Below are 22,792 nucleotides of genomic sequence, written 5' to 3'. Positions count from 1 at the left end.
ATGGGATTTGCATACACCCTTTCGGTATCCCGTAAGATGTATTAAATACATTTATTAACTAAAATATAATCAAGAACATGAGATGATTGAACTTAAAAAAAGATGTAATAGAAGTATAAAACTACTTCAAAGAATAAAGTTTTAATTAAGTCATGAGTCAATTAATTATATAAGCTGATTTTATATAGAAAAATTTCAAAAAAATATCATTCATACGCATTAAAAATGATTTTTGATTACTTTTCACGGAAATTACACCGAATTATTACATTGCATTATTAATTACATGGAAATTTTCAATTTTTATTTCGAAATTTATTTATTTTAATATTGAATGACTTTTCTTTAATACTTTATGGGAATTGGAAATGGGATTTAATACTTTATTGCAAACTTTATGGGAATTGGAAATGGGATTTAATACTTTATGGGAGAAATTCAAATATAACATTTTGATTTTGAGGTAAAACTAAAAATTTATATGTCTCTTACAAAAATAAAATTCGTAAATTATTTTATGCAGATCTCAATCGCAGTGGTAAGTAGGAATCACCGTCTTAATGCGTTGATATTAAATTCCTGATTTTCGGAACTGATTTAAGTATAAAAAAATGTACCATAAGAAATATTCCTTGGAATTTAAAATTGTGAAAGCATAAAGGAAAATTGTAAAATTTTAAGAAACATAAGTTAAAGTAATCAAGGGTTTAGATTTGAAGAGGAAAATAAAGTGTTTCATATCTTTGAAAAAAAAAATGATAAGCTTTGCTGGGATGGAATATAAGAAACAAAAGTAATTCTCGTTACTTTCAAAAGTAATTCTCGTTTTACTCTGAATTGCTTAATATTGTCATTGAAATTAAATAATTACCTGTATCTATTAGTTTTTATGTGAGACGCATTTGAATCTGATATATATCAATATATCTTCAGCATTTGTCAGATAAATTTATATAACACAATTTTATATTAAATAGTGAATGGTATCTCTAAAATTTGAAAAAAAAAATGTTTTTATTGCTATGTAAAAATCCGAAGGTTTCATTAATTTTCTTTGTAAGGAATTTTAAAACACGAGTTTCCAAATTCATGAATTTTATGCAACAATTTCATTCAAACACATGAAAACGAAATTTTATTTTCTTGAGGAAATCTAATACAATTCAATTTCATATAATTGACTTTTTTTTACCAAACTTTAAACATAAAAATTATTTGACACTAGACCTGAATCTTGGCGGATTAGCGGATAATATCTCTTTTAATAGAAAATATTTTATGAATTATAATTTAAGAGTATACTCTAAAATTTAAAATTGAACTTGAATTAATGAAGAGAGAAAATTTCTGAAACCGAAAATTGAAGTATTCGACAGTTCTGAATAAAAAAAGAAGCAAAATAAAACATTTTTTATTCTTTTTCTGTGGAATAAAAAATTTTCGTCACTGTGAAGAGATAGAGGGAAATTTAAAAATTGCCATATTTATTATGGTTTATTTGTTGTTTTAAACTTATTACGATTTTTGAAACATATAGTGTTATTCAGATTTTCGTAAATAAAAAAAAAGGAATAAAAATTATTTCGTCTAAGGAAAACTAAATTTTATTATTTATTTTAATACAGACCTCAATGTAAGCAGTAAGTAGCAATCTAACATTGGATTGTTCTTTATTAACTAAATATATATATATATATATATATAAATATGATTTAGACACACCATGTAGAAAGTTTTCACTAGAATTTGAAATTGGGATCTTTTGAGGAAAAGAAGAACTTTAGTATGAAAGAGATAAAGTAATTGAAGATTCAGATATTATAAAGAAACAAAATATGATAATAATTTAATTTTAAAGAAAAAAAATGCTTTTCACAATCGATGGACGCAAGGAAAGCTTTTAAATTTTTTTTTACATATGCTATTTAATTTTATTTTGAACTTTAATTTCATTGCCATTGACTTTCAAATAATTTTAACACATTTTTTTCAAATATTTTTAACACAGTAAGTGAGTGAATTTTAAAGAATCTGAATGTATTGCTAAAAATTTATGTGTAGGTTAATTTTTATAAGTAAAAAAAATCTGAATATTTAAAAAAAATGTGTAAAATAATAAATTATAATCATTTTTAAATCTTGCATGGAAATTTAAATTATATGTATAAAAATTAATCCTCGATTTTAAAAAAATTCAGTTTAATTGAATTTAAGTAATTACTATTGAATAAAAATGATACATTTGCGAAGGAAATAAAAAAAAAAATTAAACAATTTTAAGGCAGGGTTAAGCAGTGAATAGAATTTTTTTTAAAAATCCAGTTGTGTAAAACACATTAATTTATTCTAGTTTTACAAAATAATTTTTAAAAATTATAATTTAAAAAATGGATCAGTTTTAGATCAGTGAAAAATTATCTAGAAATTTTAATAATTAAATTTCAGAACTCGAGGAATTTGCTAAACCAGTTAGCAAACAAAGAAACGACTTTTTTATTTTTATAAAAAATATATTGTGCAAGGTTTTTGCATAGTAAGAATTGATTAAAAATAAAAATCATTCATGAAAACTAAAATGATAAAATTATATAATTAATGCACAGATTTCCCATTTTGACATCGATCTCAATCCAAGCGGTAATTAATAATGGTTAGAATAGTAAAATAATGCATTATGCTTCTCATATTATCGGTAATTATCGAATATTTTATAAGAATTATGTCATAAAGATTAATTAATGGGAATAAGATAGAAAATTTAATGATAGCTTAAAGCTGTAATATCATAATCATGAACTAAGTAAGGTAATTTGTGCATGCGAATTGTTCTAGAAATTTCAAGGAAGTTTATTATAATTCTATTTCATATAATTAAAATTAAATAAAAAATGCTGTGAGTCGATAAAAAACTAAAGTTTATAAATCCTTTTAATTCAGACCTCAATCTAAGCAGTAAGTATTAATATTTTCGTAACCATATATGCATAAGTATTGATTTCTTTTGTTATTACCGAATACTTTTAGAATTTAAAGAAATGTAATGTAATTACAATAACAAAGTGTTTTATGGAATTTGAAGTTGAGACTACACAAATTATCCGTATAAATATTTCTGAAACAATATAGAGAACAGTAAAAACAAAAAACAAATCAGAAACAAAAAATAATTGAATGTTCAGATACGAATAAACTTATATTAGGAGACATTTTTTTTCTGATTTCAGAGAATAAAAATTTTATTTATTATCACTTCACTAAAATTTTAAAATTTAATATTGAAAGATGACTTTCGTTTTAACAAGTTTGAATTTTAACATGATTTAGAGATTGTAAAGAAGCAAAACTATATTTTTTTATATTAGATTTAACGATAAAATATTCAATCAGACTATGAGTATATGTAACATGATTTAGAGATTGTAAAAAAGCAAAACTACAATTTTTTATATTAGATTTAACGATAAAATATTCAATCAGACTATGAGTATATGTGTAATGCTTCCAATTTTCTCCAGTCATAACTATGAATATTCAATCAGACTATGAGTATATGTGTAATGCTTCCAATTTTCTCCAGTCATAACTATGAATATTCAGTTATTTTAGTTAGACTAGTTATTTTTGAATTCTCAAATTACATCAAGGCAATATAAGTTTGGGGACTTGATTGTTTGATATGGAAGTATTATTTATATGTTAGGAATTCATAAAGTATAAGTTTTTCTTATATTTCTGTTTCATATAGTAAATTTACCATTCATTGGCATAGAAAATTGTGGATTTTCTTATAAATATCTTAAAACGGAAATGATAGAGGTTTGCTGAAAACTGGTGATTCAAATCTATATAATTATCTCTGTTAATAAAATAAAAAGAATTTGTATCAGTTGGATATTGCTCAGACAATTTGACCTATAACTACAAACTTTTGTACAATTGCACACTAGCGAAGCGAAATAAGAGGCTGAGAAACGTTTTAAAAATTGTAATTTATATTGTAATTATAAATCTTCAGAGATTGGTGTTTTCTGTTCTAGTTTTCAAGAATATTATTGAATAAAGTAAATTTTATATCTTTTCAGAAATTTTTAAATTTTAAATTTTTTCTCAATTTTTACAATTTTTTTTATAATTGCTATGAAGCTCACATCTTTTTATTCTTTCGTAAAATAATTAGTCGTGTGATTTTATTCCACTGTTGAAAGCGAAATAACAACTATAACTTATTTGCTATCTGCGTAATTTATGAAAGAAACAAAAAATAAAATGACAATGTGCAGTTAGAATATAGATATTCCGTCATGTTTTTTCATATAATAAAAATCAAATAAAAGTAATTCTGCACCAAAATAACCCACTAAATTTTATGAATTATTTCAACATAGACCTCAATCTAAGCGGTAAGTAATAATTTATGTCTTTATCTAGTGCCCTGGATTGTTCTTGATAAGCCACACATGTATAAAAAATTATAATTTTGAAATACCATATAGGAAATCTTAATTAGAAATTGATAATGGGACCTCATGATGAAAAGGGGATATTTGGGAAGGTTCCGGTTTGACGCAGAAACTAAATAAATCTTTTTTTTTTAATTTTAAGGAATAAAAATGCTATTCCTCATGGAAGAAAGTTAAATTATAATAATAAAAAAACTCTTTACTTATATGATTTCATTTGTTATGGAATTTTTTTCACTCTCATAGGCTTTCAGATAATCATCGTTACAGTTGTCCATAAGAGGATATATTGTATGTTTGAAATAAATTAATGAGTTTCAATCCAAGTGATAATTAGCAATGCCTGATCAAATCCAATAATGTGCATTATATTATCAACAACCGTCTAATATTTTGTAAAAATTATAATATAAAAATAATTAATGTGAATATTTGCGAAAATGTAATGATAGTTTAAAGCTTTAATTTCATAATTGTGAACTCAATCAATTATTTTATTTTACAAATTGTTCTAATTGTTTAAAAGTCGTTTAGTGTAATTCGATTTCATATGATCAAAATTGAATTAAAAAAATGCTGTGCTTCGATGAAAACTAAAGTTTATAAATCATTTTAATTCAGGCCTCAATCTGAGCAGTAAGTATTAATACTTTTTAAACCATATATGCATAAGTGTTGATTTCTTTTCAGTTATTACCGAATGTTTTAAAGAAATGTTAGATAATAATAGTTATAAAGTAATTTTTTCTAGAATTTGTTATTGGAACCGCACAAATTAACTGTATAAAACTTCAGAAACATTAATTAATTGATTGTTCAGATCCAAATAAACTTAAATTAGAAAAATCTTTTTGAAATTTCATAGAATAAAGCATTTTATTCACTATCGAAGATCTAGAGAAATTAAAATATCTTTTTTTTACGTATGAGGTTTTATTTCGCAAATATAATTTTATATGTGTTGTATTTTAGAAATTCATCCAAGACTTTTTTGTGTTCTTTAGATAATCTAATTGTTTAACAAACTAGTTTTAAATATTCAGTTGGATGATGGATATTTTTCTCTTTATATGCCTTTTATTAGGAAATAACATTTGAATTTTCTTTTAATTTTCGTAATTATTTTCAATATGAAAACAATATTTCCCAGCTATAATCTATAAATATGTGTCCATGTGATTAATATGTGTCCATCTAATCCATGTGATGCTTTTAGTATTTAAAAATGCCTCCTGCTTTTAGTCACTGAATTTTAACGCTCGTGAATTCGTGATGAAATGCTACATTTTTTAATAATATCAGATTTAACGATACAATATTTAATCAGACTATTTGTACATGTGAATTGCTTCCAATTTTCCTCAATCACTACTTGAATATTCAGTTATAATATTTATTCTAAAATTTAACTTTTGAATTCTCCATTTACATTAAAGAATGATATGTTTCAAAATTTGATTGTTTAATTTCGAAGTTGTATTCGTTTCCTATGAATTCCTATGGCATAAGATAATCTAATATTTCAGTTTTCAATTCGTAAATTTACCAACTTTTGAAATTGTGAAATATATGTTTTCTAATAATATACTGAATAGTCCTCAAAACTAATGATCAAAATTTATGAAACAAGCTCTACCACTGAGGAAAGAATGTTTGCTCTAACTAAGTCGTTTTGACCTGGAGCTACAAAATGTAGCATAAAAGCGCACTACAAGGTGAAAAAATGAGACCTATGTAAGGTTAAAAAAAAAAATTAATTGAATTCTCTCTAGAATTCGGCATTTTTTGTTATAAACTCCAAATATATTTTTTGAGAAATGGGTTTTATGCATCTTTAAAATTTAAATTAAAAAAAAAAACGGATTTTCTGATACCATCATCATTGTCATTATAGTTTATAGTTTCGTCGCATTATAGCTTAATTTTTCAGACTTTGTTTTGAAATTTTTGCAATAATATTCATTATATTTGGAATGAAGTTCGTATCCTTTTTAATTCCTTCCGTTGTTTAAAGTTCAACAACAAATGATTTGCTTATTATCTATGTTATTTACGAGAGAAACAAGAAAGTGAAGTTACAGTGTCATGAAAGACAATGTGCAATCAGGAGATAAATTATCCGGTCTTGATGTTTTAAACAATAATGTCATGCTATTTGAGCCAACAAACAAAATAGGTTTTTAAAGCAACATCGCAGTAATATCTGTTATAATTTGAGACAACGTTGGAGGAATTATGAACATCATGCATAAGAGATTTAAAAGAAATTAATTGAAATAAAAAAAATCAAATTTCAAGTTTTAAATTCATTAAAAAATACGTATTTAAATTTAAGAGCAATAACATAATTTAATAGAAATTATTTGATTAATACTCAATCAATATTTCTATTTGATCAGGTTTTTTATAATTAAGACTAATAGTGAATAAAAAAATGCAATTATACAATTATAACTGAAAGAATATTCTTTCCTTCGAATAAAGATAAATTTTTTTATATCATTTTAATGCAGACCTCAGTCTTGGGGGTAAGTAGTAATATTTAATAGCTTTAAATGAACAATGCATGCTGCTTAGCTTATTATTAGTTATTATCGAATATCGGAATCTGTTATATAAATAATAATTTAAAATTAAAAATGTTCAGTACAGTTTAAAATTTCGAGTTCGAGGGATTAAATTTAAATATGAAACAAAATAAGAGTTTTTATCTTTTTATTCTATAAAAAAATATTGCTCACTGTTGAAACGCTTGTGATAAAATATTTGTCTTCTCTAAGGAATATCCGAGCATAGATAAATTTCACATCATTTATAGCACGAAGTACTTATCTACTTCTTCTAATACTAAATTTTGCATAATAACCATTAATCTCATGAAATTTCTATAGCATATGCCTACTTAACTTTCAAACAATAGAAAAATTAGAAATTTTTTTGTTTTGAATTGAAATCTATTTGGCAGGAATGCCTTCTTTTCTTCAAAATGAGAAAAAATTGAAAAAAATATGTTCATATAGGAAAACAATTTATTTAAAGTAATATATATTTTCTGCAAACTTTTCAGCTGCAAATTAAAATAAAATGTATATACGAAAAACTTAAATATTAATTACAAGCCTTTAATTACAAGCGAAAAAATGAAAGTTTTTATTTTCATATTTAGACTTTCTTGTAAGAATGTACAAATAATCCATCCACTTTAATAAAAATGGGCTAAAATGTATGTAAAATATTCATACTATATAATATAATTCACTGATCTTAGAATCAATTAAGAATAAGGATAGGTGAATAGTTTTAGTGCTTTAAAAATATCAAATTAATTTTTTAATTATTCGTTCAACCATCTTTTGATTTTTGCAAAAAGCTTTTGGTATTGGTGAGGATAGAACCTGGCATCTTGTGGTTCGCAGCCCAGTAACATGACCACAATACAAAAGCAATTGCTAGAGTAGCAGAGCTGTTAACTGGTTTATAAGCTTTCACCACAGTATTTTCACATGAAAAATTTGAAACATAAATTACGGATAAAACAATTGAGATTAATATGATAGGAATCATAAGAATTGACAATTTTATTAATGCCGTGTTATTTTTATATACGAGAATTTTATCGGAAACAGTTCTATTTACAGGAATTATAAATTGGGGATAAAACACTTAAGAATGAATTAGATTCAGAGTTTATTTTTACAGTTTTACAAACTTTTTTAATTCTGTAATTGTCAAATCAATCTTTTAATAACTATTATAAATTATCCAGGCGGTGGTAGTTTACCAGGATTTCCCGGAGGTAAGCTGGAATTTGATACTAAACGTTGAGTCAAAATGTTTTACAAGTGTGAATGAATTATAGAGCAATTAATTTATAGAAACTATCAATATTTTTATATGCAATACAAAAAATATGTATTTTAATATATATATTATGTGAAAAAAATATATAAAACTTTATTGGAATACAGATGAAATATTATGCAAAAATAAAATACTGAATGATATACTTTTAACTTGAAATATATGCGTACGCTAATTTTCATCTTAATATTTTCAATTGAATGTTAATATTTTGTGATAATTAATTTTTTTAAACGTTTAAATGTATATAAATGTTTGTACGTAGTATAAATGTTTATGCATTCGTCAATAATAATATAAGGAATTCTCCAGTTAAATAATAATATCCTTTCAGTTTTTAAGAAATACAATAATAATTTTTTTTCTTAAAAAGAACTTAAACTTCAAATTATTTTAATGCAGGCCTCAATATAGGCGGTAAGCATTATTTTCTGAAATGATAATTAAATCCATAATATAATTTTTTATATTTTTGATAAACTTTATTTACAAAAATATGATGCAAAATCTTTAAAGGCAGCTGAAGATCTGATTGTCATTATAAAGAGCTTAAAATTTAAGAAATGTTTCAGTATTTAAATGTTCATTAATGAAAAAAATACTGTTTTAATCTTTATATAAACATTAAATGATATTTCTTGAATTAGACAGGAATAAATTAGCCCAGATAGTAGAGCATGTAAATTTCATTTCGTTTGAAATTATAATAGCTTCATATTTTAATATACTTCAAAGATTTTTATCGCATAAACTTTAACCCATTTGTCCTTATTGTCCCATTCATTTAAAATATTAGAATGATTTCTACATATTGGCTTAGTTGAAAGTTAAAGAAGTCTATATTGTCTTTTTTCCCCATCTAGATTTATAATATTGTAGCATATTAATTTTATAAAAATAACTATTTAAGAATATTTAATTTCCATTATTTTCCGTACGTTTAACGTAAAAAATGACTATTAAAACAATGGATAAATGCAGTATGTTTCAAATTTTAATTTAGGTCAACAAATATTATAGTACCACTTAGTCATAGAATTTTATATAAGTTGCTTTTGATTGAAGAATTGCAATGGTACACTAGTTCTGAAGTTTGTTTGAGCGTGAGAGATCTTTTATTAATATTCATTTAAAAATTTCTAAAGATTTGAGCTTATGGATTTCATTTGTTACTCTGTTGATATAATTGAATTCACGTGAATTTTGATATAATCCTCCTTTTAAGAACAATGTAATTTTGCAAAAATAAATAGAATTGTTTTTCATGAAAATGTATTTATACAGTCTCGAACTGCAATACTTCAAAAATTTTATAACATAAAACTTTTCATTAATTCTTCTTCCATTTATAAAATTTTGATTGTTAAATGTACATCATCTGCCATTTAATATATGTAACATCTTCAGGTGGTGGGAATAGATCTAGAGGTCGTAGAGGTAAGCTGAAAATTTGTGATAAGTAAATTATTTAAAAATCACATTATAAAGGGACCTAAATATCAAGTTTATGGCGGAATTTTTATAACTATGTGAAATAAATATTTTTTAAAAAACCAGTCTTCATAAAGTAAAATTTTTCCCCTTAATTCATTATTTAAAATTATTTATATTTAAATTCATTCTTCTTTTCACTCATGGATACTCATAATTTATCGTACCTTATTATACATAACAACTCATAATTAATTTAAGAAATCGCTTTTATTATATTACTTTTTTGTGCTTGTTACAGAATATCAAATATCTATTTAAAGAAACTGTACAATATATAAGAATTAATAAAAAGGCTACTGTGACTTTATACAAACAGAAAACGCTTGCCTATCCTATTTATCAGTTTCAAAACCACATTTTCTAAACAAAACTTTTAAGCGCATACGTATGGTTAAGAAAGAGTGTTTTTGATCTGATAAAAATCAGTCATACAGAAATTTTAAATAGAAAGAAATTTCGAAATTTTTAATATTTCTCATTCCAGTTGTAAATTATACTATAATAATTTTATAATAATTTATCATCTATTACTAACATTTGTGAGTTGTTCTGTACAACTATTTACATTTCGAATGTCTAACATGATATCTTAGGTTATGAATGTCATAAAATTTCACGTATTGAAATAATTCTATGCTCGGCTACCTTGATATATCTCTGTGAATAACAATCTTGATTAAATTTGAACATGTTTAGAAGTTTATTTATAATTGCGATAAAAATTTTATAAACGCAGAAGGTTTATTTCAAAATATTTCCTGAAAATCGTAGCTATTGATGTTCATTATCTTAAATAAAATGTAAATATTTTTCAAATGTGTTCAGTATAGTTATATATTGACGCTCACAAATATAATCATTATCAGTATTTTTTGCTTACATTTGTAACAAATGGATGTATATCTTCTAATAAATTAAATGAACTGTTCAGATTCTAAATCTAGTGGTTCCAGCTCTGATGGAAAGGGACCTGATGGTATCGGCTCTGATGGCTCTGGAATTTCTGGAAAAGGTGTAAGTGAATTAGGGTCTAATGGGAAAATAACTCTTGGATCAGGACCTAACAGTAACTTTGGGAAGGAAGGTAAAGGAGCTGGTGGCACTATAAGATCGGACGGCAAAGGAACCGGTGGCTCTGGGTTCGATGTAAAAGGCACTGGTTCTAGTCCTAATAGTAAAGGCCCTGGAACATTTGCACTTAATAATAAGGGGTCTAGTGGTTCTGGCCTTGAAAGTAATGGCTCTGAAGGTTATACACTTGATGGTAAAGGACATGGTGGTAAAGGACCAGATGATTCAGGACCTGGTGCTAAAAGACCAGATGATTCCGGATCTGGTGGTAAAAGATCTGAAGGCAAAGGCCCTAGTGGTTCTGGACCTGAAGGTAATGGACCTAGCGGTTCTGGTATTGATAGCAATGAATATAGTGGCTCGGGTCCTGATGGTAATAGACTTAGTGGTTCGCTTCCTGATGGTAATGCACCTAATAGTTCTCGTCCTGGTGGTAAAAGACCTAATGGCAAGGGCATTCGTGGTTCCGGACCTGATAGTACTGTACCTAATGGTTCTGGTACTGATAGTGAAGACCTTGGTGGTTCTGGACCAGACAGAAGTGAATCTAATGGTTCTGGTCCTGATAGCAAAGGTCCTGAAGGTACTGGTCCTGATAGCAAAGGTCCTGAAGGTACTGGTCCTGCTGGTGAAAGACCTGATGGTACTGGACCTGATACTAGTGAACCTAGTGGTTCTGCTCCTGATAGTAGAGGACCTGGAAGATCTGGAACTGATGGTAAAAGACCTGATGGTAAAGGCCCTGATGATTCTGGACCTGATAGCAGTGAACCTAGTGGTTTTGGTCCTAATAGTAGAGACCCTGGAGGTTCTGGACCTGCTGGTAAAGGACCTGGTGGTTCTGGACCTAATAGTAGTGAACCTAGTGGTCCTGATAGCAGAGCCCCTGAAGGTTCTGGACCTGACGGTAAAGGCCCGGGTGGTTCTGGACCAGATAGCAGTGTACCTAGTGGTTATGGTCCTGATAGCAGAGGCCCTGGAGGTTCTGGACCTGCTGGTAAAGGACCTAGTGGTAAACGACCTAATGGCAAAGGCCCTGGGGAGTCTGGACCTGATAGTAGTGAACCTAGTGGCTCTGGTTCTGATAATAGAGGCCCTGGAGGTTTTGGACCTGCTGGTAAAGGACCTGGCGACTCTGAACCTGATAGCAGTAAACCTGGTGGTTCTGGTCCTGATAGTAGAGGACCTGGTGGCAAAAGACCTGGTGGTAAAAGACCTAATGGCAAAGGCCCTGGTGATTCTGGACCTGATAGTAGTGAACCTAGTGGTTCTGGTCCTGATAGTAGAGGCCCTGGAGGTTCTGGACCTGCTAATAAAGGACCTGGGGGTAAAAGACCTGATGGGCAAGGCCCTGGTGATTTTGGACCTGATCGCAGTGAACCTAGGGGTTCTGGTCCTGATAGTAGTGGCCCTGGAGGTTCTGGACCTGATAGTAGAGGCCCTAGAGGTTCTGGGCGTACTGACAAAAGACCTGGTGGTAAAAGACCTGATGGCAAAGGCCCTGGTGATTCTGCACCTGATAGCAGTGACCCTAGTGGTTCTGGATCTGGTAGTAGAGGCCCTAGAGGTTCTGGGCCTGCTGGTAAAAGACCTAATGGCAAAGGCCCTGGTGATTCTGGACCTGATAACAGTGAACCTAGTGGTTCTGGTCCTGATAATAGAGGCCCTGGAGGTTCTGGACCTGCTAATAAAGGACCTGGAGGTAAAAAACCTGATGGGCAAGGCCCTGGTGATTCTGGTCCTGATCGCAGTGAACCTAGGGGTTCTGGTCCTGATAGTAGTGGCCCTGGAGGTTCTGGACCTGATAGTAGAGGCCCTAGAGGTTCTGGGCGTACTGGTAAAAGACCTGGTGGTAAAATACCTGATGGCAAAGGTCCTGGTGATTCTGCACCTGATAGCAGTAACCCTAGTGGTTCTGGTCCTGATAGTAGAGGCCCTGGAGGTTCTGGACCTGATAGTAGAGGCAATAGAGGTTCTGGGCCTGCTGGTAAAAGACCTAATGGCAAAGTACCTGGTGATTCTGGACCTGATAGTAGTGAACCCCGTGGTTCTGGTCCTGATAGTAGAGGTCCTGGAGGTTCTGGACCTGCTAATAAAGGACCTGGGGGTAAAAGACCTGATGGGCGAGACCCTATTGATTCTAGACCTGATAACAGCGAACCTAGTGGTTCTGGTCCTGATAGTAGAGGCCTTGGAGGTTCTGGACCTGATAGTAGAGACCCTAGAGGTTCCGGGCCTGCTGGGAAAAGACCTAATGGCAAAAGCCCTGGTGATTCTGGACCTGATAGTAGTGAACCTAGTGGTTCTGGTCCTGATAGTAGAGGCCCTGGAGGTTCTGGACCTGCTAGTAAAGGACCTGGGGGTAAAAGACCTGATGGGCAAGGCCCTGGTGGCTCCGTACCTGATAGCAGTGACCTTAGACGTTCTGGACCTGATAGTAAGGGCCCTGGAAGATCTAGACCTGCTGGTAAAGGACCTGGGGGTAAAAGACCTGATGGTAAAAGTCCAGATGATTCTGGACCTGAAGGTTCCAGACCTGGTGGTAAAAGTCCTGATGGCAAAGGTCCTGGTGGTTCTGGACCTGATAGTAAAGGCCCTGTAGGGCCTGTACCTGGTGGTGGAAGACCTAATGGCAGAGGTCCTGGGGGTTCTGGACCTGATAGTAGAGAACCTAATGGTTCTGGTACTGATAGTAGAGGCCCTGGAGTTTCTGGACCTGGTGATGAAAGACCTCGTGGTAAAAGACCTGATGACACAGGACCTGGTGGTTCTGGATTTAATGGTAGTGGACCTAGGGGTTCTCGTCCTGATAGTAAAGTCCCTGAAGGTTCTGGACCTGATGGTAATGGACCAGACGATAGAAGCCCTGGAGGTTCTGCACCTAATAGTAAAGGCCCTGGAGGTTCTCGACCTGATGGTAAAAGACCTAATGGCCAAGTTCCTGGAGGTTCTGGATCTGGCCTTTCCGGATTTGAGGGTAAGGGACGAAGGGTCTCCGGACCAGGTGGAAAAGGCTCAGGTGATTTAGGACTGGATGGAAAACTACCGGATCTCTCCGGACTTGATCTTTCTGGACTTGATGGAAAACTACCGGATCTTTCTGGGCTTAAAGGAAAACTACCAGATCTTTCCGGACTTGATCTTTCTGGACTTGAAGGAAAACTACCGGATCTTTCTGGACTTAAAGGAAAACTACCAGATCTTTCCGGACTTGATCTTTCTGAACTTGAAGGAAAACTACCGGATCTTTCTGGACTTAAAGGAAAACTACCAGATCTTTCTGGACTTGAAGGAAAACTCCCAGATCTTTCGGGAATAGATCTTTCTGGACATAAAGGAAAACTCCCAGATCTTTCCGAACTTGATCTTTCTGGACTTAAAGAAAAACTCCCAGATCTTTCCGAACTTGATCTTTCTGGACTTAAAGAAAAACTCCCAGATCTTTCCGAACTTGATCTTTCTGGACTTGAAGGAAAACTACCGGATCTTTCTGAACTTAAACGTGGAAATCTTGGAGGTAAGTTAAAAACTGCTATGATTTTGATAAAATAATATTTTTTTCTATACCTCACTTTGAACCTATTTTTGAAATTCACATTACGATTATAATATTGCTTTATAATTCTAAAATTTTCCTATGGTTAGAAGAAAACGATGTGAAATGAAACCAAAATCACAGTTTTTTGAGTATGCATTTAAAATAGTTTCGTCACTGAAATTTACAATATTCTTTACAAGTAACTTTAAGCGGCCGTTATCATAGATACTTGTGATACAGTTTTATGAAATAAAATAATACGATTTTCTTGTAAGTCTATTTTTTAAATTTTAATAATAACTTTTAGAATTTTAAATACTAACAATTTACAAGAAGTTTTTCATATATTTGTTAGATACTTCCATAATTTTGAATGCAATCATTAATATAAATAGAAAAAATTACGTATATATATATATATATATATATATATATATATATATATATATATATATATATATATATATATATATATATATATATATATATATATTTGATAGTGTGCATTTTAAATTTAAATAAAATTTTAATTTAAATGCTTAGTAAAATGTTTTAAATGCTATTTAAAAACAGCAATATTTGGAAAGAAATTTAAATAAAAATTTAATTTCTTTCCAAATACTGAAATTTTTGCTAGTATGGCATTTTAAGAATAGTAAGGAAAGAAGGCATTTTAAGAATCGTTCTTTAATTCTTGACATTCAAATAAGAGAAATAATATGATGGTGCTGAATAAATCTAGGAAATTTGCTGATTTATATTTAACATGTTTTAGAATCCTAAACATTTTTCATTCGCTTATTGTGTATATATATGATGAACGACACATTTGAGGTTCTTAAAAAGTCTTTCCAGTCATTGTATTTACAAGCAACGATAATAAAAAGATAATAATAACAAAGACAATATCATTCTTAAAGTAATATTACTGATACCTTGGATTAAATTCACAATACACGGAATTTATGTCTTACAGATTTTCTATATTTTTATTCCCAATCATATTGCTTTCCAAAATTGTAAAATCAATATAAAAAACTCTCAGCAAATTGCGCTACAGGTAATGGAAAAATAACTTATTCTCATGAAAGAAATTGATATTTATGAAGAATTTTAAAGAATGCTATTGGTGAAGAGTTATGAAAAATTAGTTTAAAACAGTCGCATAAATTCTGAAGTAATAATTTTTTCATTTAAAAACCTACAAAACCAATTATTCATTGAAACAACGCATCATATGAATATTGTGAATTAATTTAAGCTATTTAATTTTTCTTTAAGTTTTAATAAATGTTGTTATTTAAATTATAACATGAGTATTTTGGAATTTATGCTATTTACACAGTTTCCATCTGTCTTACGTGTGTAATATTCTGTGCCTGTTAAATTTGGATATATTTTTAAATGAATAATAATTTATAATGTGCAAAGGACAGCTTACAAAAAAAAAAAAAAAAAAGGATAATTTCCGAAATGGGAAAGGAAAATTTTTATTTTTTTGAATAACTTTTGTTTTTTTATTATTATGGTTTCTTTAGCTATTAAGTAACAAATTATTACATTTTCGTTTTATGAGCTCTCTACCTAATTTTCAAAGAATTTAAATAATTATTTGTCCTTAATGCTTTTTATTAGTGTTTGCTTGGTGCATCGAAATAAGATATGTTTTATATTTTGATATATAGAATGTAGTGTGTTTAGAGCTAGTCTTTAGAGCATGTATTCGTTTTCCAGAATACTGGAAATGAATATTTATTTTTAGTCTGAACACCATATTTCGTTGCCACGTTTCAAAAAATGGTTTTTTTTCTTCAATTCTGAATAACTATTTCTTGATATAACACACTACATTCTATTCTTCTAAGAAAACATTATTTAAAATATGCATTCTACTTTAAATTTTGATTATTTTAAATAATTTTCTATAAATATATATATTTTCTATAAATATATATATTTTCTATAAATATATTCTTTTATGAAACTGCCGTTTCATTTAATCTAACCATTTCTTGATATACACTACCTTCTATTCTTCTTGGAAAATATTATTGAAACTATGCATTATATTTTTAATTTTGATTATTTAAATTGTGATTAATTTTCTTTATATGAATATACATTCCTTTATAAAACTGTCTTCGTTTTCAAAAGGTTGAAGTTTGGTAAATAATATATTCTGATTTACAAAGTCTTATTTACTAGAAAAAAATGTGTTCGTTAAACTTTGAAAAAATAAAAAATGTATTCTATGCTATAGGAAACCAATATATATATATGAATATATATAATATATATTATATATATATATATATATATATATATATATATATATGAATTATTATATATGACCACTCTAATTCCTTTTTCTAATAAACAGAATTACATATTAGTGAGCTATGCAGAATTGTTGATATATGTGTTTATAATTCTCAAGAATTTATCAATGATTATGGATGATTCACGATATATATATATCAATCATTTGAAATTTGTAAGAGAAAGTGTAAAGTTGAGTTACTGAAAAAAACATGCATGAAATCATTAAGCTGCAGAAATTGAATTGTCACAATTTAATTAAATTTTAATGTTTAACGTCTGTTTATATTCTATTATCTGTTTAAATTCTATTAAAAATTCCAGAGACATTATTAAAATTTAAGTTTGAGTCATATTTTGCTTGACTGTTAATTCTGCTTCATTTTGTAATTTTATATATCAATTTATTCTTTTGCTAATTATGAATGAATCATTTTTCAGGAAGCGATGGTTCAGGTAAATTGAAGGCTTCGAGTTATTTATATTAAATTATATAATATGAATTGAATTTAGAATAGTGAATTTAAGGGCAATTAAAACATAAATTCTTATAATATAAATAATAAAATGAATTATTAAAATAATGGATATGCTTTTATATATATATATATATATATATATATATATATGTGTGTGTGTGTGTGTGTGTGTGTGTTTGTGTGTGTATATATATGTATATATATGTATGTGTATATATATGTGTATATATATATATGTATATATATATATATGTGTGTATATATATATATGTATATATATATATGTATATATATATATATATGTATATATATATATATGTATATATATGTATATATATATATATATGTATATATATATATATGTATATATATATATGTGTGTGTGTGTGTGTGTGTGCTTTAAGTAGCATTAGTGTCTATTTTATAAGATACATTGTTTAATTAAAGAGCAAATGTACAAGGAAATTTTGAAATGGAATGAAGATATTAATATACTTTTTATAGCGATAAAATGACAAGAGAAATTAAATATAATAATTAGAAAGGTACTTCTTAATTACAAATTTTTTTGCATACATTTATAGAGGAAGACATCTGGTTGATCTCTTTTGAAATGCAAATGACATTCTTTTAATAAATTTTTGGACGTTTTATTCATGAAATTCCTCAACTTTTGCTTCTTATTTAAAAGTCTTTTTTTATGATTATCGATATGAATTTATGAACGAATAAAAAAGATACAAGACTGGCTGAAAACGTCAAAGCAAAAATAACATTAATATTATTCTGTTAACCGTATGTTGGTTTCGCAAATTCTTAAATTGCTTTGGAAATATTGCCATTTTAGAAGGATACATGCATGTAAAGGATATAAGCATAAGGAATGCCAACGAGAAAAAAATATGTTTCAGATATTGATTAACCATTATTCGAGCTTGAGGATATCCCCTTTATCAATGAAATTTAAAATTTTTTTTCATGATATGACTAGTAGTCAATTTTGTTTTCGATATTTTCTATCATTTTTCCTTAAAATCTATTGATAATCCGCTTATTAATATATTCTGACTGCCATTTTTTTATTTAATAGAAGGAACTGTGCAAAATGTTAGTAAGATGTTGGTATAATCCAAGAAATAAAATTATACTTGAAATGCAAAGTTATTAATCAAATTTACTGAAACTGCAATTCTTGAAAATATTATTTACTAGAAGATATACTTATTTTAAGAAGAAGATTTACTTATTTTAAGAAACGATTTCGTTCCAATTTCTAATGCCTTTAAAACTTCATTCAAAATGGTTCTTTGTTTTGCGAAGACATCTGATAATGCCATATTTCAGAAAAGATTATAATTAAAAGCTAAAATTTAAGTAAGATTTATATTGATACGCAGTATTTCGTTTTAAAGTATTTGATTTAAAATTAATTAATTAACGCACATTTAAATTTTTAAAAAAATTATTATATGTATAGAGTAAACACTCTGTTGAAATTCACTGGAAATATTGTGTGCATAATATTTATATTTTTTGGCAACCATTTCAAGATATTTTTAAAAATATTTTTGCTATTTCATAATAAATGATAAGCTTTTACTACATGAATGGCAGATTGATTTTTGATGAGACATTTATTAAAAGCTAAAAACTGGATACTATATATATATATATTCTACTGTATATTGAATTTTAATCAGTTTTATTTATATATTTAAAAAAGTAGTATAGAGATTGAAAAATATTTACTAAATAAGAAGAAATAATTTTTTCAATGCAAAATGAAATAATTAATTTATTTTTGATGACTTTTTATAGGAGAGCATGTTGTCCGTGAGTAAATACGCTTAAGTTCTTCATGAAAAGATTTGTTTTTATGAAAATTTTGAATATCACCCAAAATATGCAATATTTGTTTTTTTCCTTATATAAATGTTTACTAAGCTGAGCATTCAAATTGCTAGAAGATAAAAGATTTCTTGCACTGTGGTAGGAAACCATTTATTTTTTTATACTCCAAGAAATTGAAATTCAGTCGAAGATATTGAAGTTAAATAAAGATTGAAACTTATGTTTAGTGAAAATAAATCCATTTTTTCTAAATTTGATTTAATCACCAAATTTCTTTGCAACTGTTTTCTAATGGAAAAAAAATAAATCGTATAAAGAATTTATAAAAAATTTACTTTTTAGATCATAGAAAAAGTGTTACAATTGAAATAACAACATTTTTAAATTAGTCAAAACACTGAACATATTCCAATTATTAGAAGAAAGATATCATTTTCCAAAAATTTATTATATGTTCGTAGTTTATTCAAGAAATTATATGAAAGGTGCTCAGCGTGATGAAATCATTCAGTTAGCAATCCAGTATGTGATGTGAAGTATATAGTGTTATAAAATTCTGTGATATATCTTCATTCAACAATAGAAATATATGGTTATAGCTAACTGGTTATTTTGAGATGAAAAACACTTAGCCATGTTGAAATAAAACAAAAGTGTAAGAATACATTTGTATTAAAATGGAAAAGATGTAGCTAATTCTTGCTGGAGTTAACAAAAAACAAAAACTGAATTCATCTAAAGGATGAAATGCGAAGATGAATGGATTAAACATTAAGAAATAGCTGAAGGTCAAATGTTACATCAAATAAGAAATTGGTATGGCAGAGAATATGAATAAGAATCTAAGGAACGTAACTATTAAAACAGGAAAATGATTGATTGAATCTAAAGAACATAACTATTAAAACGGAAAAGGATGGGATGAATCTAAAGAGCATAAATATCAAAAAAGGAAAAGGATAGGATGAGTGTCTTAAAGAAATGATAAAATGCAGGTTCTTGTTCTCAGTATATGCATAAATGTCTTTAGAAACAACAGAGAAATATCTTAAATAACAATAATGACATAAAATGTAAAAGAAGAAGTAATTTAGAGTTATTAATAGCGCAAATGCTGAAAAATAAAACTGATTATAGGAAAACAAATATGAATAAATTATACGACGATGAATATGAACATGTAGATGATGAAACAAATTGCATAAAACAGTGACATTAGTCAGTCAATAAATAGCTAATGAATAATCCATATTTCATAATAAAATAAATAGTATAAAATAGCAGCATAATATAGCAAAACGTAGAAATAAGTGTCTAGATCAACAGTTAAATTATAAAAAAAGTGGCTCAGTTTCTTGTTGAACCAAAAGATGTGATATAGAGCATACAAATATGAAACTAAAAACATAACAATAATTAGTTAGATAGATAAAGATATAATTTAATGTGATTGATGATATAATAAATAAACATAAGTATCGTATACGATAAATATGCATACAAAATATCATATCTAATGACAAAGCAACAGAAATAAAGATTCATGTAAAGCGAAAGTAAATGAGATTGATATAACACGAAGAAATAAAAGAATATCAAAGCCTATTAGCAAATATCTCAGAAACTAAATAATTATATATGCTGTAAGTAACCACGTAACGGGAATTGAATTTATAATTACTATTTTTCTACAAAAATGCACGGCAGATAAAATTAGATTTTAATCACTTTGCATAGAAGCATTATTGATAACTCCAGTTTCTTCAGAATAAGGATAGGTACTGCATATTCATTATAATTTAATGCTGTGAAATATTAACATTGCAATGGAATTTAAACTGCAATTGAATTATTGTAATGGAATTCATTGCAATGGAATTCAAACTGTCTTATATGTTCCCTCAAATATTTAATCGCGTGGTTTTTTTCATTATTAAAATTCAAAAAAATAAGAATTATGTTATTTTAAGAGTTTTTTTATATCTTATTGAATTTATGTTTTCTGACATTGTTTAACCCATTTTTAATTGAATATATAAAAAAGGATTACAAAATTATCAATTACATTATGAAATTATTAAGTATACATCTATAAAAAAAGAAAGCTATTAAGTATACTTAATATGTACTATTCTTTCATTTTTCATCAGCATGTTTGAATCCAACTAACGATTGTGCCCTATAATTTTTTTACTGGAATGATATAAGGAATAAGAAAGGAAAATTAGATGTGCAAGACTTCGTCTAATTAAATATCAGATGTTATAAATAGTTAAGATTTTCATTCAATTTTGGCATTCGATTCAAGTCAGAGAGGAAAGTTTATGCACAAAAAAAGCAATCCAAGAAGTGCAATAAATAACATTGCTTATATTGTTATCGTACTTAGAAGATTAAAATGTCTTTGTTAATGGAAATGTGGATATCAAGATATGCAGAATAGATTTAACTGAAGCAAATACAACGAATGCTCTCTCGGTGGAATATCTTCTGGCGAAGTTTAATTTACAAATAATATTGATAATAATTTAATTCTCATTGTACTTGAATTTTGTATTATTGCATTATTACTTAGTGAAACATCTGTTTTCAAATGATAAAATCCATCTATAAAAGCTACATCTTTTCAAGTGTTAAAATGATGATAATTGATATTTTATGACTGTATATTTTATAAGATTCTTTAGATAGAACTTCATTTGCATTTGTAATATGCAAATTAAAATGAAATTCCATTTCGATTTGCAGGTCACGTTCATCGTAAGTGCTACCTTAATCATTTTTAGAAAAAGTGTACTCCCTTGTATTGAGTTAAAAAAAAAGTTATTGTAAAGTTAATTCCTGTGTTGCATTGAGGTGTTTTAAGCAAATATTATTAGACTTTGCGTTTTTTTTTTCAAAAAATTGTCTAGATTTTGAAGATGATTATGAAAAGATACAAATGATATAAGCTTTAGTAGAAAAAAATATTCGTATACAAAATATTGAAACCATATGGAAAAGTTTTGCAAGCAAATGCATACTTGTATATTAGACTTTGCGTTTTTTTTTTTCAAAAAATTGTTTATATTTTGAAGATAATTGTGAAAAGATACAAATGATACAGGCTTTAGTAGAAAAAATATTCGTATACAAAATATTGAAACGACACGGAAAAGTTTTGCATGCAAATGCATACTGGTATATTAGACTTTGCGGTTTTTTTTCAAAAAATTGTCTAGATTTTGAAGATGATTGTGAAAAGATACAAATGATACAGGATTTAGTAGAAAAAATATTCGTATACAAAATATTGAAACCACACGGAAAAGTTTTGCATGCAAATGCATACTTGTATATTAGACTTTGCGGTTTTTTTTCAAAAAATTGTCTAGATTTTGAAGATGATTATGAAAAGATACAAATGATACAAGCTTTAGTAGAAAAAATATTCGTATACAAAATATTGAAACCATGCGGGAAAGTTTTGCATGCAAATACATACTTCTATATTTATTAGTAATATTTTCTTATCTGAAGGAAATTTCTTTGTTGTCTTTCATATAAATTATTCATTAAATAGAATTAGGTTGATGTTAGAGCAAATCATGTCATTTAAAAATTTTAATATGAAAGAAAAAGTTGCAAAAGAGAAACGCTTTTATAAGTTTCTCTCTTACGAAAAAATATTACAGAAAACTCAAGTATTTGCCTATGTTTATTGAAGATTACTTATTTTT

The 22,792-nt window shown here is 27.7% G+C and overlaps 1 protein-coding gene across 1 annotated transcript; it reads left to right on the top strand.

Annotated features, from left to right (window-relative positions):
• Nucleotides 1–14,453, top strand: LOC129962333 (collagen alpha-1(I) chain-like). Its single transcript, XM_056076078.1, has 8 exons — nucleotides 1–31; nucleotides 2,938–2,952; nucleotides 4,386–4,400; nucleotides 5,082–5,096; nucleotides 6,974–6,988; nucleotides 8,227–8,256; nucleotides 9,729–9,758; nucleotides 10,747–14,453. The coding sequence occupies exons 1-8, from the start codon at nucleotides 1–3 to the stop codon at nucleotides 14,436–14,438; spliced, it is 3,843 nt and encodes a 1,280-aa protein (XP_055932053.1). The 3' UTR covers nucleotides 14,439–14,453.
• The last annotated feature ends 8,339 nt before the right edge of the window (nucleotides 14,454–22,792 follow it).

The sequence above is a fragment of the Argiope bruennichi genome, chromosome 2 (assembly GCF_947563725.1).
Source record: "Argiope bruennichi chromosome 2, qqArgBrue1.1, whole genome shotgun sequence".
In the NCBI taxonomy this organism is placed as follows: Eukaryota; Metazoa; Arthropoda; class Arachnida; order Araneae; family Araneidae; genus Argiope; species Argiope bruennichi.
Note: the sequence above shows the minus strand (reverse complement) of the source record. Positions and strands in the feature narration are given on the sequence as shown.

Coding starts and splice junctions, on each gene's coding strand:
- LOC129962333 (XM_056076078.1), top strand. CDS start 1: ATGGGATTTGCATACACCCTTTCGGTATCCC. Junction 8,257..9,728: donor TTTACCAGGATTTCCCGGAG/GTAAGCTGGAAT, acceptor TAACATCTTCAG/GTGGTGGGAATAGATCTAGA. Junction 9,759..10,746: donor TAGATCTAGAGGTCGTAGAG/GTAAGCTGAAAA, acceptor TGAACTGTTCAG/ATTCTAAATCTAGTGGTTCC.